The sequence below is a fragment of the Marmota marmota genome, unplaced genomic scaffold (genome assembly GCF_001458135.2).
Source record: "Marmota marmota marmota unplaced genomic scaffold, marMar, whole genome shotgun sequence".
Classification (NCBI taxonomy): domain Eukaryota; kingdom Metazoa; phylum Chordata; class Mammalia; order Rodentia; family Sciuridae; genus Marmota; species Marmota marmota.
Genome location: NW_026000174.1, coordinates 27,006,693 through 27,021,540, shown reverse-complemented (window position 1 = coordinate 27,021,540; position 14,848 = coordinate 27,006,693). Strand labels below are relative to the sequence as shown.

The 14,848-nt window shown below is 46.2% G+C and overlaps 1 protein-coding gene across 1 annotated transcript in view; it reads right to left on the bottom strand.

Annotated features, from left to right (window-relative positions):
• The window catches only part of Spon1 (spondin 1), a 268,003-nt gene that overhangs the window by 22,103 nt on the left and 231,052 nt on the right, over positions 1-14,848 (bottom strand). The window contains exon 7 of the mRNA XM_048788393.1: positions 3,734-3,798. Coding sequence (XP_048644350.1) covers positions 3,734-3,798 — 65 coding nt within the window. The remainder of the gene's footprint in view (positions 1-3,733; positions 3,799-14,848) is intronic.

Below are 14,848 nucleotides of genomic sequence, written 5' to 3'. Positions count from 1 at the left end.
GAGAAACAGGGTAAGTGAAAGTCAAGATTTTGTTCCATTTTGTTTTGAGGCTGGAGCCAGACAATTCAGTGTGGCCACATGGTTGATTTCGTGCTGATCAGGTTGGAAGATAGATATTTCTTGATTCATTAAAAACTGAGGAAAGGAACGAGTTATTATTTAACCAAAGGGACCTTGTTATAGTAAAGGTATCAGAGTTAGTCAGCTGGATATGGCTGGAATTCTAGTTCCACTTTTGATGGAACTAGATAATGCTGTTGGATCTGTCATAGAAACTCTTAGTCTCTGTTACTTCATCTGTAAAATGGGCCTACCTCATGGGGCTACTATGAGGATTAAGTGGGATAATAAATGTAAGTGCCTACCAGGGTACTTGGGTGCATAGTAGATGCTTAAAATAAAAGGATTTCCCCTCCCTCCCTCCCTCCCTTCCTTCCTTCCCTCCCCAGGGATTGAACCTAGAGCCGCTTAACAACTGAGCCACACTCCCAGCCCTTTTTATTTTTTGAGACTGAGGCTGGCCTTGAACTTGCAATCATCCTGCCTCAGACTCCCAAATTGCTGGGATTATAGATGTGCACCACCACATCTAGGTTTCTTTCTTTATTTTCTCTCTCCCTTTCTCCCTTTTTCCTTCCTGAATGCCCTGTGCTTTGTAGTTGGCGTTTTTCTGAACCCAGGTTCCTCAAGCTATAAGACCTTCTTAGTGGTATAAAAATTGGCATCCACAAAATGTGGCCCACATGTCTCTAAATCACACCTACCCTGTGCCCCTGTCTTTTTGGAGAGGTTCTTCACAAGAGGCCCTGGGGCCTGGGAGCCAGGAGAAGCTGAAGAGAGATGTAAGCAAACAGGATTCAGGAGCCTGATTGCTTATTGATGTCGGTTATGCAAAGGGAGCCAGGGCCGTTGTGAGTTTGCACTGCTTTTTCTGGTGGTTCACTGATGAGACAGGCAAATGCCCACCCACCAGGGAGAACTCAGGGTAAGCAGAGCCTGCTTCTCATTGGAGGGAAAGGCATTTCCTGGGCTGGGGAGGTTTTTTCATTACCCTGGTGTGAACTTTCTTAGAGAGGATTTAGAGCCAGTCTTGGAGATCACAGCAAGATAAAGGCCTCCTGCAGCCAGCTGGGCTACTCATGGCCAACTGCTTCAGCGCACCCAGACTTGGGCCGGTCCTGACCAGAGTGAGGAGCATCCTTCCAGACTCGACCATGTGCCTCCTGCACAAAGCCTTTGCTGACTTCTCTCCACCCCTTCTCTGAGCTTCTAGAGCTGCTCATATCCTCATCCTAAAACTGATAACCCTGGAATGTACCGGGCTACCATGGTGACATCATATTGTATACATTCTGTGTATATGGTGCCATCTGGATTTATGCAAAGTGTGGACTTGAAGTGGTAGAATTCTGTTAATTGTCTCCCTTCTGGGCTGGGTGGTCCAAAGACTGGGAGCTGCATAAAGGGCTGGGTACATAGTAGGGGATGAACCATTAGTTCACTGAATGGTTAAGTGGGTAGGTTCCAGGTGCCTGGCAACAGCTTCCCTGCTCCCAAATGGTACTGTGTGAGTGCTCCTCCTCCCTCTGCTCCTGCAGTCCCACCCTGGGGAGTCTTCCTTTTAATGTCCTGTACTTCCGATCTATCATTTTGCATTTGCTTTTTCTGCCAGTGAGCAAGATCTTACACATTCCCCATGTTGTTTCTGTCTGCATTAATATCATGGTTAGTGGATGCAGACTACTCCATAGAGGGGCTAGTCAAGCCATTATTCACAAACCATTTTCTGATAGTTGACCAGGAACTTCCAGACTTTGCATCTTTAAAGAATGAGTGAAAATCAAACTTATTCAAGGAACTGCATAGCATACAGGGTGGCCAAAGAGAGGTGCAGTGGGGAGCCCATAGGAAAAGGAGGACGGGCTGAAGCGTGTTATGATTAGCCTGTGAAGCTGAACTAAGTGTGGACGTGATCCTGGAGGATAAGAGTCACAGAAAGATTTTAAGAAAGGAAGGAACAACAGTTTGGATTCTTAAAAGATCACTGTAGGGGGCTGGGGTTGTGGCTCAGCGGTAGAGCACTTGCCTAGCACATGCAAGGCACTGGTGCTTGATCCTTAGCACCACATAAAAATAAATAAATAAATAGAATAAAGGTATTGTGTCCAACTACAACTAAGAAAAAAATTAAAAAAAAAAAGATCACTGTAGTAACAGTGTTGATGAGAAATTAGATTAGGGTAGATAATAAAAGAGGAAAGAGTTGTGAAATAGTCCAGGGGAGAAAAATGGTAGTTTGAACTAATGGCCAGGTAAGGACTGATTTTTGAGATAAAAATGTAGAATCAATAGGACTTCGTGACTCACTGTACTACTGATGTTTCCCCACATGAAGAAGAGCAGATTTATGTGAAGGTGATGGGTTCCATTTTGAACATGATGAGTTCAAGGAGAGGTGTTCAAGATACTGATAGATGTATCTACCCACTTACCTATCCATCCATCCATCATCCATCCATCATCCACCCATCATCCACCCATCTATCCATCCATCTATCCATCCATCATCTATCCATCCAACATCCATCCATCCACCCATCCATTGTCCATCATCCATCATGCATCCATCCATCATCCATCCATCCATCCATCCATCCATCCATCATCCATTCATCCATTCATCCATTGTCTATCATCCATCCATCCCTCAATCCATGCATCCATGCATGTGCATGCATGCATGCATGCATCCATCTAAAACATCTAACTGGGGGAAGCTAATTTTGGGAATTGTCACCATACCTCTGGTCACTAAAGATTCCAGGGTAGATGAAATCTCCAAGGAATAGAGAATAGGACCTGGTGTGAGTCTGGATGTCCATGGTTCCTATTTGCTTACAGTGAGTGTACCTATGCACTCTGAGGGCCACTGGGGTAAGCAGAGACCAAGCCTACATTCCTGAGAAGGTAGAGGCACACTTCATACTCTGCACATGGGCAGCACCTCACCTGCTTGCTCACTTGATAGCTGTTACTCCAATGACACAAGTGGTATGTGGTGGTATTATGGCTTGGATCTGGAATGTCCCCAATTCTCATGTGTCAAAGGCTTAATTCCCAATGCATTAATGTTCAGAGATGAAGCTTTTAGGAAATGATTGGATCATGAGGGCTCCAACTTCATCAGCAGACCAATTCGTTTGATGGATTAATAATTTGAGGGCTGGGGATATGGTTCAGTTGGTAGAGTACTTGCCTTGCATGCACAAAGCCCTGGGTTCAATCCCCAGTACCACCACCAAAATAATAATAATAATAATAATAATAATAATAATAATAATAATAATAATAAAGAACGGACTACTGGGAGTTGGTGGAAACTTAGGCAGGTAGGGCATTTTTTGAGGAGGAAGGTCACTGGGGGTGTACCCATGGAGATTATATTTTGTCCCTGGTCCCTTCATTTCTCTCTCTCTGTATCCTAGCTTTCATGAGCTGAGCAGGTTTGTTTCCACACACCTTTCCACCATGATGTTTCTACCTTGGAGCCAGCTAACCATAGACTGAAAGCTCTGAAACCATAAGTCAACATAAGTCCTTCCTCCTTTAAGTTGATCCTTTCAACTATTTGACACAGTGATGAAAAGCAGACCAACACTGTGGCCATTAGGCAGGTGGCTTCCATTACAAAGGCAGGATGGGGCAGGGTGGGGCCAGAGTCTGTGCTACTTACACGTTGAGAGGCTGCCAGGCTGGCCACTGGGCTTTGGCTTTGATGACAGTGAGGACCTCATCACTCTGGAAAAAAAAAAAAAAAAAAGAACCAGAGATATTTAGTGAACAAAGCTGGATTCATCGACATGTGAGGAATTTGACATGGTGACATCATCTACCCCCATTCCCTCACCTGCTAGAGACTCTACCTGTACAATTGTGGAGCCATCTTGCCACAGAGCCTCAGCAACACCAGGAGGTAGGACTGAATGTCCCGTTGTGCCTGGTGCAGCCTGGACACTGATGAGCCCACTGAGCCACACCTTTGGTCTCCAGCTCAGTCCATTCCCTCCCCACTGATATTGGAGCTTTGACCTGGACTTGGCCTGGATGAGCCAGATTTCCATATCATGTCCAACCTGAAGGGCCAAGTCAAGTGCTCTGCATCCAGGCGTGAGTTGGGGCCTGCTTCAGGGTCAGTAGGAGCCACAATGCAGCCAACACTTGAACCCAAGCACTGTCATTCTCAGTGTCACTCTCCTGCTATTGAGACCCCCTCCTTGGACACGGAAGGCAGAACAGAGCCTGAGCCCTACATACTTTGCTGCATTCATGACATACTGCTCTCTGTTGCTTTGGACAGGGTGTAGAGCACCATTAGAGCATAGGGAAACTAAAACATCTTTTTGAGAAAGAATTTGATAATTAACACTTCGAAGGAAAGCATTATATGGTCACCATAAGGCAAAAATTTGAACGTTGTCGATGTTGCTTGATTTTGAGGTTTGGATGGGTTTTTACTTTCAGTTACACACTGAAAGGAGGGCGTCATGATGTTTGCAAGGCTTAAGGCCTACAGAACCCCAAATTCAGCTTTGGCAGGGGCTTTTCCCAGAGTGATCATCTGGTTCTGGATTCCCCTTTCACCTGGCCTGGCCCAGTAGTGTTCAGACACCATTGTCCTTTGTGTATAAAAAATTCCAGAATGTCACCAGCTGGGGAAGGAAGAGCTTTGTTGCCAACTGAACAGATTCCTGAGTTCCAGGGAACAAAGACTCATGTGGCTATGCCCCAGTCCAGCTGTGTCTGGCAGCAGAACATGTTTGGGATGAATTGGCGCACTTCCCCTTGGTTGGGTAACTTGCTCAGAAAAACCCACAGTCCTGAGGTAACTGGAAGAAAGGAGGTCAGAGGTGTCTTCCAGGCCCCCAAATGATAAAATAAACTTCTGGTCCAAAGTGCTTCTCCTGCCACCAGGGAAGGAGTCATTGGGTGGTGGGCCTCTGAGGAGGGGGGCACAGCCAGATCCAGCTTGGCTTGGGCTTGTGTAGATAGTGCCAGGTGAGGAGAAGGGCAGAAGCCAGGCCCACATAACACGTTGGCAGAGTTCCTAGCCCCCTGCTGAGTGCAGGCTTCCTGGGGTGCCCACTTTGGTTGGAGGAAACAATCTTCAGATGGATATACATTCCCACATTCATAGGTCTACACAAAAAAACATTTCCTAGCCCTACCTGAGTCACTGCATTTCTCATGGAAGAATTATTTATTTATTGTGGATTCTTCCTAGTTGGTATCTGAGAAGTGACTGACAGAAGGTGTTTACCATGAAATCATGTGGAACAGGAGCAATCTCCTGAATGCTAGCTCTGCATCTTCCAGAACCTCCATGTCTCACATGGACTCTTTCGTCTGACTCCAGAACCCTGCTCCTTCCCAGTAGGTCCTGTCTAGGTTCAGTACACATCTGCTACTCCCTGATCCTGACACGGGGTGACACCACCTTCCTCCAGCTTCTACCCCATCACACTAGACCTTCTGTGCTTGTGTCCATAAATCTGATCATACCCATTCCCAACCCAAAGCCACCAAGGGCTCCCTACAACTTCCATGATCACTTCTGATTTCCTCATCATTGAGCTCTGGTCTACATTTTTTTTCTTTGATTTTCCAGAACAATGTTCACTTATTGTAGAAAATATTAGCATTGAAGCAGCACACAATGTAAATGTTGAGCACATTCTATCAACATCTATCCTGCCTTCTGTTTCCTTCTCCTTCTCCAGAATATTACAGTTTGGTATGTGTCTTTCCAGACCTTTTACTATGCTTACACAACTCTGTGGGTGTGTGCGTATGTACTATATGTAGCTTTTCCCATGAAAAAATTGCATCATACTGAAAATCTTGTTCTGCACCACGACTTTAGCATTTTTCCTTAGTACCATATCACGAGAACATTTCCATCAGTACATACCGAAGGCCATTTACAATATATACTAAATATCATAGTTCCTCACTGAATTTTTTTGAAGTATTGGAAATCTTCAAATTATGGCAAGACAGGTGAAGACATAAAAATGAAATGAGATCCAAGTAATGAGATGCTGTCTGCTGACGTTCCTTTTGCCCTTGAAGAAATACTTCACTAAAAAATAAAATCAATGTGAGTGAGCTGAGGTGGCCACTGAGCTAGCCCTGCAGATTCACCTTGGTTTACAATTAAATCTTGGTTTTCAGGTTCCAGCTAATGACATATTGATTTTACTTTTGCAGTATATAACACAACAACAATAGTTTAGACCCTCCATTAGCGTTTATTTATGGTGATGAAATTCCATCTGCATTTTTGAGATCTGTGAAGTCTCCAAGGATGGACAGTCCACATATGTGGCCATTACAGCTTCTGCTGTAAGTCATTTCATTCAGGTTATACAACATCTGTCTTATCAATGCTTATTATTGCTTTTTGTGATCCTTTGTATTATTCAGTGGAATTGGAAAAGAGCATATTGGAACATTTGCTCAAAAATAAACTATGTTTTTTTTTTTTGTTGAACATTAAAGTTCTCTGATACAGCCTAAGTTATACAAGACTGGAGAGAGTCTGGTTTATTTGTGGCCACAGATGCCCTGTAAATTGCTGAAAAACCAAATAACACCATTGTTATTGTACAGGTGGAATTCCATAGCATGGGTATTTTCCATTTAACTAACATTATTAGTGGATGTTTAATATTTTTTTTCCACAAATGATGTCTCTATGAACATTTGTGTACATATTTTTTTGTTCACACACCCAAAGTTTCCTGCATCATTGATTGCTAGGAATGATCAAAGGATGAAGAAACTTAAAATTAGGGTAAGCCCTACCAAATTGCCCTCCAAATGCCTATACTAGTTTATACTACCAGCAAGAATGTATGTGTGCTCAGGTCCTGACAACTCTGGGCACACTGGATCCTGTGTATCCTTTTAGTATTTATTAATCCAGTAGCAGGAAAGTAGAGTGGTTGAAGGCCTAAGATCTGAGTTCAAATCCTGACTGCACTGTTGACTAGTTCTGTGTTTTCTGGCAAGTCTCTTGACCCCTCTTAGTTTTCTCCTTTGTGAAATGGGATCCATGTGTGGTTGTCGGGAGACTAAATTACATAGTTTAGGAGGTGGTAGTGCCTGGCACATAGAAAGTGCTCCATCAGTGTTAGCCATCATTCTTATTCTGAGGGACACTCAGCTGGAGCAGGCATTAGAATTGAGTTGCCCTGTTCAGGTACAGAGAATGGAGAATGGAGTTGCTGCTACAAACCCACAAAACCTCAAAAGAACTTTCTCTCATTTACAGACAAGATATCAGTTTCCAGGAGCATCTATGGGAGGTTTCTGTAGCTGGGCAAGCCTTGCATGGGGCTGCTGGGGCACCAGGCATTTTACATTCTGAAGAATGTAGGACTTAAATTCAGAGTAAGCAATCCACACATTAGACTTAAATGAAAAGCTTGTTTTAACAAGTCTCTAAGGCACAGATAGGATCTCCCAGGGATCCTCAGAGCCCTTTTACATCTCCCATAGGACCTTTTTCAAACAAAGTATTTCAAAGCATTCACACAGTTCATGCCTTGTTTGGAGGGTGTTAACACTTTCCCAAGGATACGCCAATTAAAATTAAATACCCAAAAGAAGCTACAGGTCATTTACGTCCACCTTTTATTTTGCTTTTGGAAAACATATTGGAAGATGTGTCAGCTGTACTTGTACCACACACACACTGTGCCAAATGGGAACAGCACAGCCCCCATCTGAGGTTTGATCCTGAGTGAGGAGGGTTCATGCAGAGTGACAACAAGCCTGGGACTGGCTGGAGGTGGAAATGACAGAGTCAGGTGATACAAGTCTACGAAGAGTAGAGAGTGAGAATGTGATCCTGTCAGGGCAGGGAGCCTGACCCTGCACTGGCCCTCTTATGGACTCCAAAGCCAGTACCCGGTAAGGGAGGGTTCTGAACGTCTCAGCTGTGCCCCAAGCCAGAGACTGCTGGAGTCTGTCACCTCCTCCCTGCCTGGATCCTTGACTTCCCTGTTCCTGCACCTTCCTGGCTCCTGATCTTTTGACTTCAACCTCCAGTTGTGAACCGCAAAACTGTTTCCTCTTCGCAAGTCCCTTGCAACTGGCAAAGCTGCCCTGAATGCAGTCTTGGAGTGAGCTCAGCCAATTTGCCTGAAGCCTCTCCATGCTTTCTTCCCCCAGGAATAGAAGTGGGATGTGATTCCCTGATTAGGGAAGGAAAGGAATCGAAACAGATTGAAATAAGAAAAAGAACTGTTACAGATGTACGCGTTAGGCACCTTGCTAATTGTCTAGCTATAGCATCTCAATCCTCACAACACATTGGCAAGGCAGGTACATACATATTTTTTAATCTTAGAAACACTTTTATTCGTCCAAGTTAATTTCACTGAATTTATGGTGAATTTAGGCTGAGCTAGTGTTTAAACCTCGGTCTGACTCCAGAGAACCCAGGCAGAGGGGAAAGGTAGAGAACCAGTCCCATCTCTCATGCTTGTGCTGAGCACAAGGCATGTCCTGGCTGATTCTGAGTTCTGTATATTGCAGCCACTCTGGGAGGGTCATCAGACGGTGTTCACCTTACTGTTGAAGTTCATGCTGTCCTGAGAACCAGCTTTGATGACAGAGGGGATGGAACAGGCTTTCAGACAGAGTTGGAGAGAAAACTGTTTACTACTAATGAGGGGGAAACTGATGACCAGGCAGAGGTGCAATTCCAGGCAGACACAGCCACCCCACCCCTGCAGCACACGCTTTCTAATTTATGAGATTATTTCTTTCTCTTTTGCAGTACTATGGATTAAAGTGCTCTCCCACTGAGCTACATCACCAACGACTTTTTAAAAATTTTATTTTGAGATAGGCTCTTGCTCAGTTGTTAAGGCTGGCATCAAAGTTGAGATCCTCCTGCCTCAGCCTCCTGAGTTGCTAGGATTACAGGTGTGTGCCACTGCACACAGCTCATGTGCTTTTTTTTTTTTTTTTTTACAGAAACCTTTGGTAACAGCTATTATCCTCGCTGTTGCAGACAGGAAACTGAAGCTCAGAGACGTCAAGTGACTTATTCAAGACCACCCAGGAACCATGATTCCAAGACGGTGTGTCTGACCCCCAAACGCATGCTCTTTCCACCTCCCCTGACATTCTTCCTGTTCCTCGTGTGTCAGCAAGAGCATGGCTGATCCTGGTGGAGAGCTCTATGTCGAGGCACAGGCTCACCTGGCTTCCTCTGGGAGGGTACACGGATCTCAGTGAGCACCATTTAGGTCCATTATTTGCTTCTGCTCTTTCCCAGAATTCCCACTTACCATCCACAGAAATGCCAATCCAGATGGCTTCCACCTCTGAAGGTAACTTTCCCCTCCCTTGATGAGTGTCCTGGTGATGAGCAGCAGGAAATGAGCCATTTTATGAGGTGATAACAGGGCTATAAGCACCTTTAAAACCACTAGTGCTCAACGGTAGCCTCCCATCAGGCTCTGGGTCTCTCAAATTGTAAATAAGACCAGACAGCTCATTTTTGGTGGCACTTTACAGTTTGCCCATGATCTCATGTGGTCTGCACGGTGTCCCTCTGAGGTAGTCAGGCGGACAGTCCCCTACGCTCAGATGAAGTTACTGGGACTTTCCTCTCCTCCCAAACTGCTCTTGTACGCTCACCCGTGACCTGTCCCAAAGCCCAGGGCGGTGACCAGCCTTTGGCTTCCATGACCTCCAGCAGTTGGACACAGCCAGAGTTTAATCTCCTGTCCCTACTTCACATCTGAACTGCAACTTGAATGCCAGCTGCCCGATGTTTTCATCTGGATGCCTAACTCATGTCTTGAACTTGACAGTGGGACTTAAACCACACTCCCGGTCTCCCCTTCCCCAAATCCAGCATCTCTCCTTCTTCCCCTCCCATTAAATGAAAATGCTGTTGTTCCAGGTGTGTGTCCTTGACACCTCTCTCTCACACCCCACACCCAGCCCATCAGCACACCTGTCACCTCTGGTTCCAGAATATCTTCACCATCATCATTGGCCTGTCACCGTCCTGGCCCAAGCCACCACTGTCACTTGGATTACTGTCATTACTTCCTAGAGGTCTCTCTGCTTCCCCTCTCATCCTCTGCTGTGGTCTGAGTGTCCCCTGAAGGTTCATGTGTCGGAGGCTTGCCTCCCAGGGAAGTGTCGGGAGATGGTGCGGAGCCTGTGAGGTGGAGCCAGGTGGGAGGTCAGTTGACAGCACGCTCTTTAAAAGGACTAAGGCATTTCTTGTGGGACCCTTGTTAGTTCTTGGGTATAGACTGTTATAAAAGATTGGGACCCTGCCCAGACTGGCTTCCCAGGTCAAGGTGTGATCACTGGCTCCTGCACATGCCTCCTCCATTGCTATCTACCATGACCTCATGCTACTGAAAGGGCCCTTGCCAGGACTGAGCGGATGCTCGCACCCTTCTGAACATGATAGAAATCCAGAAAATGAAGCCTAATCCAAGGCTGAACCTTCAATCTCCAAAACTGTGAGGCAAATAAACCTCTTTTCATTATAATGCTAATCACCCCAGGTATTACATTACAGCAATGAAAAGCAGACTAATATACCTTCCTCTAGGCTTCCCTTCATGCAATAGCCATATCATGACATTCCTCTGGTCAAACTTGTCCACTGGCCTTGCCTCTCATAATACATGGGGGCCTTGTGATGGCCCCCAAGGCTCTTTCCAACCCCATGACTTCATTAACCTCATCTCTTACTCTTGGTCCCTTCACCCCCTTTGTCTCAGCATCTCAGACTTCTTACTTTTCTCCAGACATGCCAGGTTCACTGTGCTTGCTGTTCCCCGCACCTGGAAGGCTTGTTGTCCCAGATATCAGAGCATCTGATCCTTTGTCTCATCTAAGTCTTTGCTCAAATGTCACCTTTTCAGTGAGTCCTCTGATGACCACAGCAGTTACCTGTCCCCTCCTTAACCCAGCACCCCCTCCCTGTATCTGAATACCTATTCTCCACACAATTTACTGTTTATGCTGCTTATTACTTTTTTTTTTTTTTGGTATTGGGGATTGAACTCAGGGGCACTCAACCACAGAGCCACATCCCCAGCCCTATTACAGGTGTGCACCACCGTGCCTGGCTTGCTTATTATATTTTATCAACCCTCTTGCCCCCTGCTGGACTGGGAGCTGGAGGAAGGCAAGGATTTTTGGTCCATTTTGTTCATTGCTGTACTATCAATGTTGAGATCCTTGCTGAGAAGGCACATCATCAATATTCATTGAATGAATGAAAGGGTAGGACCAGGAAGGGGCTGGTGTCCTTCTGAGCTTCAATCTGCCTGCACTACATGGCTTAGGATGGATCGAGAGATGTGTGACATGATATTGACCTGGGCATTATCTGGAGAGCACCAGAGAAGCAGGTGAGAGCACAAGCCCCAGAACTGTGAGTGCTGTCAGGCTGGAGAAGGAGAGAGAAGGGAAGCCATGCAGAGATCACGTTAGAAACCACGGTCCCAGCTCATGGGTTCTGGGTCTGCCTCAGGAGGGCATCCAAGCAGCCTGCTGGCTGTGTGTAAGTGCCCGTTCTAAGCCTTGTCCCCTGGGAAGCCATCACAAGCTGCTGTCTGATCAGCTATTTCAAAGCCACAGAAGGTATCTGAAGCCCATTAACAGATCCACAAGAATAGGATGCGTTTGCACAGAAGCATTTCAAATTCAATTTCTTTTTATTTCTTTTCAAACACAGCCTGTAATTCCAATGGGAAAATTGCATAATGCTTGTAGATAACAATTTTCTCCTGAGACGGCTTTGTGGAAGCAGCTTGGTGTTTCTGAAGCTGGAGCGGAAGGGCCCTCAGAGCTGCTCTGGCCTCCCCACTGTCCCTCTAGCCACCACTAGCTGTGGTGGGGGGTAAGCTCTGAGGTCCTGCACCACCCCATGCCCTTCTGTAATGACATCAGTCACAGGCCCTGAGTTAGTTTGTCCCTTGGTTATTGAAGAACAATCTCAGGCCTAACTTCCTTTTCTGGATTTTTATTGTATCCTTTTAATGTCCACCAAAGCCTGCTTCTGATCTGAATCTGAAGAGATCAGGAGGATGTGTCTCCCATCTCCAGTCTCGGGCTGCTCTTCCACAGCTCTTCTCCACCTTTTATCTTATCTCTAGTGATTAGGAAAACCTGAGTGTCCAAGCCAGAGCCTGGCAGTGAAATATGATATGTCAAGAACTATGTAATGTTTTGAACAACCAACAATAAAAAATTAAAAAAAAAGAAGTAAAAAGCACAGAGAAGTAAGAAGAGAGTGGCATTGGGGAGAGTCTAACATCCTACAAATGACGCCAAATCTGAACAGGAGAGAAGGTGCTAAGCAGGAGCCATCTGCTTCCAGACAGGAGCCTGGGGAGGATGAGCCAGGGCGGGCCAGGCTGATGTGCCTCCCTCCCCTGGGAGCACATCTGTGGTCTTAGAGGTCTCCTTGCTGTTTTTCCATCTCTATCCTCCATCCTGAGGACTTGTCCTACCTCTAAAGCCAGAGGTGGACTTGTCCTCCCTGTATCCCCAGCACCAGCCTGACTTGTGGGAGGTCTGTAGGGAATGTTTAAGGGATGAAGAATGAATGAATGAATTAAACAATTAATTAATGACAAGCTAGTAAAGCCTCTGGCCTTTGCTGCCCTCCCAGGGGAGTCCTAAGTGGTCCTCGGGGGTCCCTCATTCTGAGTGCAATGGGATGGGGACCCAGCAAGGGGCTCATGAGCAGAAGAGTTATGTGATGTGATTGACATTTGTAGGGGGATTCTGCTGGCTGCTGTGGGAGAGTGAACTGTAGTAAGGCAAGAGGGGAAACAGAGATATTTGCAGAAAGCCATGCAGGGACCAGGTAGGTGACACTGTACAGGGAAGAGCAATAGAAGGCTGAGAAGCATGAAATGCCAGATATATGTGTGTCCAAGGAGACTCAGCGGGCTCTGAGGATGGATTAGACGTGCGGTGTGAAGCAGGAGGGCTCAAGGATGACTCCAAAGGGAGGTGTCCAGGAGGCGGCTGGGTACACCAGGCTGGACTCAAGGGAGAAGTCTAGGCTGGAGATAGAAAATTTAGTTATCAGCAGGGAGGTGGTGGAGTCACAGGGCAGCTTGTCTGGGAGTGAGAGGAGGCAGAGAGGAGGATGGAGGAAGAGCCAAGCAACCCCTGAAGAAAAGGCCAGGGAAACAGGCGGACACCTGTGCTGAAAGACAACGGAAGCAGGTTCAGGAGCCGCAAGAAGGTGGAGCAGTGCAGTCAGCAAGGCCAGGCAGTTCTCCTTGTGGAGGTTCCTGTGAAGCTAAGTCAAGAAAAAGGGCAGTAGCAGGAAGGACAGGTATTTTATTTTTTTTTTTAAGATGAGTGACATCTGGGTGAGTTTGTATGTCCAAGAGTGGGATCCCACACAGAAGGGAAGCAGAGAGGGCCAGAGAGAGGGTGTGCCCTAGCCGAAGTGAAGTCTCGAGGAGGGGAGAAGAGGTGAGTGCCAGACCTAGACTCTGGGGGGCGGGGAGATGGCCTTCCAGCCTTGCAAGAACACAGGAGGGGAGAGAGCACCACCTGCTGCAGACGCCTGTGGGTACTGCCATTGTGGGGGCCAACCAGCAAAGAGGCATTCACCCAGCAGCTACTGATGGAGTCCCTAACGAGACTCCCAGGCGTGTCCTTGCAAAACTTTGGTTACAGTGCGGAGGCAGCCATAAACAAAGGGAGGGTTACACAGTGTGAGTCAGTTTTCTGTCACTGTGACAAAATACCTGAGGAGTGCAAGGAGGCAAGGCTTACTGTGGCTCAGCTCCAGAGGTTTCTAGGCCCTGATGCTCACTACAGCATGGTGGGAGTATGTGGCAGAGGAGGCCTGTTCACTTCACTGTGGCCGAGAGGCAAAAGGGAGAGGCTGGTAGGGGCCAGGGATCCAATATCCCCTTCAAGGACACAACCCAATGACCTAACTTCCTTATACCAGGCCCCATCTCCTAAGGGTTTTGCCATTTCCCAGTAGAGCCACAGGCTGGAGACCAAGCCTTTAATTCATGGGCCTCCGGGGGACATTCCAGGTCCAAACTACAGCACATACTGTGTCACAGTTGATTGCTTCTCTGGGGAACATAAAGCAGGGGAAAACGAGAGGCAAGGCCAGGGTGAGGGAGAGGGAGAAATGTTGCGATTTTAAGTGGAGTGGTGGGGGAAGGCTTCATGGAGGAAGGGAGTCAAGTATTTACAGATAGAGATGACAATGCAAATGAAAAAGGCCAGGGAACTCTACCAAGGTGAGAATACACCTTACGTCCTCAAAGGAGGTTTTCAGAATTAAAATAAAACATTTTAGGGGAAGAGAGAGAGAGAGAGAGAGAGAGAGAGAGAGAGAGAGAGAGAGAAAATATATTACCCTAAATCCTATCATCTTTATTTGGCAGCTGTCATCAATTGCTATATTCATTATTATGTCTTCATCACATCATTGAGATTGTAGCCATCACACATAACACACACACACACACACACACACACACTCACCACCTGTACTTTTGTATCTTTTTTGTTTCACCTTGATGGTCTTTGGCTTCATCATTAGAAGAGTCATCACAAATGACATTCTCACAGACCAATATCTCTGATGAACCTAGATGCAAAAATCCTCAATAAAATTCTGGTGAATCGGATACAAAGGCACATCAAAAAAATTGTGCACCATGATCAAGTAGGATTCATCCCTGGGATGCAAGGATGGTTCAATATACGGAAATCAATAAATGTTATTCACCACATCAATAGACTTAAA